At 56.5% G+C, this 1,280-nt stretch overlaps 1 protein-coding gene across 1 annotated transcript in view; it reads right to left on the reverse strand.

The window, feature by feature from the left end:
• Nucleotides 1–494, reverse strand: part of PID1 (phosphotyrosine interaction domain containing 1) — a 281,609-nt gene extending 281,115 nt beyond the window's left edge. Inside the window, exon 1 of the mRNA XM_069104609.1 lies at nucleotides 39–494. Coding sequence (XP_068960710.1) covers nucleotides 39–68 — 30 coding nt within the window. The 5' untranslated portion in view covers nucleotides 69–494. The remainder of the gene's footprint in view (nucleotides 1–38) is intronic.
• Nucleotides 495–1,280: the final 786 nt, after the last annotated feature.

Here is a 1,280-nt window from a genome sequence, read left to right on the forward strand (position 1 = left end):
AAGCAAACCCGGTCCGGTCTCCCTCCCTGCTTCCTTACCTGCAGTCTCTCGGTTGCCGGCTGCCACATATTTTGACCCTTTGGGATAGGGCAGAGAAGAGGCGCAGGAAGACACTGTTGATTTGCGATTGGAAGCAGCGGGGGCTGGGGGGCGGGGGTCTTGCTTACATCTGCTTTTCTGGGTTAGTGGGCAGTGCGTTCTGTCCCTAACCAAGCAGCAGGAACAGCCACCCGGGTGGGAGAAGGGAGGGACCGGGCTGAGGATAAAGGCAGGGAGAGAGAGAGAGAGGAGGAGGAGAGAGCTCGGGATCCGGGTCCCAGCAACTTGTGGACGCGGTCGCGCCACCGGCTCCTCTGCCGAAGGAGCTAAGCTGTCCTATTGCACCAGTGAGTGGAATGCTGAGCTCCGCCTGCGGCCCCCAAGTGCAGATGCAACAGCGGCGGCGGCAGCGGCGGCGGCGGCGTCCTGGCTGCTCGCCCCTCCCCCATGGCCGGGGTAGTGCGAAATCCTCCTACTCGCGACCAAAACCTGCCCCGGCTACTGAGCATGCCCAGTTCCTCCGCGAGAGCAAGAGTGCCTTCATCCTGTGCTGATTTCTGCTGCCATCGGCGAGGGAGGGGAAGAAGGGCTCTCCCTGGGGAGAGGAAGCATCTGGTGCCACCCCCGAGTCTGGCAATAGGGGGAAGCTGGGGGTGAGGGACAGCAAGGCCAGGAGAAGCTGGACACGGTGTCAGCCACAGGGCGCCCACAGGTGCCCGAGGGAAAGCCGAGGGTACACGTTGGTGAGCATACAGGAATAGAGGGGACATAAAGGTTAGGGAAGACGCAAAAACACTGGACATTGAGCTTAGTACTGGGAAAGAAGCCTTAAAGATCATCTCATCCATCCACCCCACTCAGCAATAGGGAGTACAAAGGCTGGGGCAGGGAGGAAAGCACTGCTGGACCTGGGTCTTGGATTTGCTTCTCCGATGGCTGGGTGTGTGATCCTAAACAAGTACCATCACTTAACCTCTGAATGCCAGTGGCTGCATCTTTAAAATGGACATTGTCCCATCGTTGTGAGAAAAGGCATTTTGTTATCTCCAAGTTTGCAGATGAAGAAACTGAGGCTGTGACTTGCCCAAAGCCCCCCAACCAGTAATTGGCAGAGCTGAAACTCCAATCCAAATCCAGTGATTTTCCCACCGCATTAATTGTTAAATGCCCTTTCACTTTCACCCCTTAGAAGCTCAGTTTACACATATAGAAAATGGGGAGGTTGGAATAGGTCAATGGTA

The sequence above is a fragment of the Petaurus breviceps genome, unplaced genomic scaffold, assembly GCF_028583685.1.
Source record: "Petaurus breviceps papuanus isolate PSGF00001 unplaced genomic scaffold, PetGlider_PUasm1.0 688, whole genome shotgun sequence".
Taxonomy (NCBI): domain Eukaryota; kingdom Metazoa; phylum Chordata; class Mammalia; order Diprotodontia; family Petauridae; genus Petaurus; species Petaurus breviceps.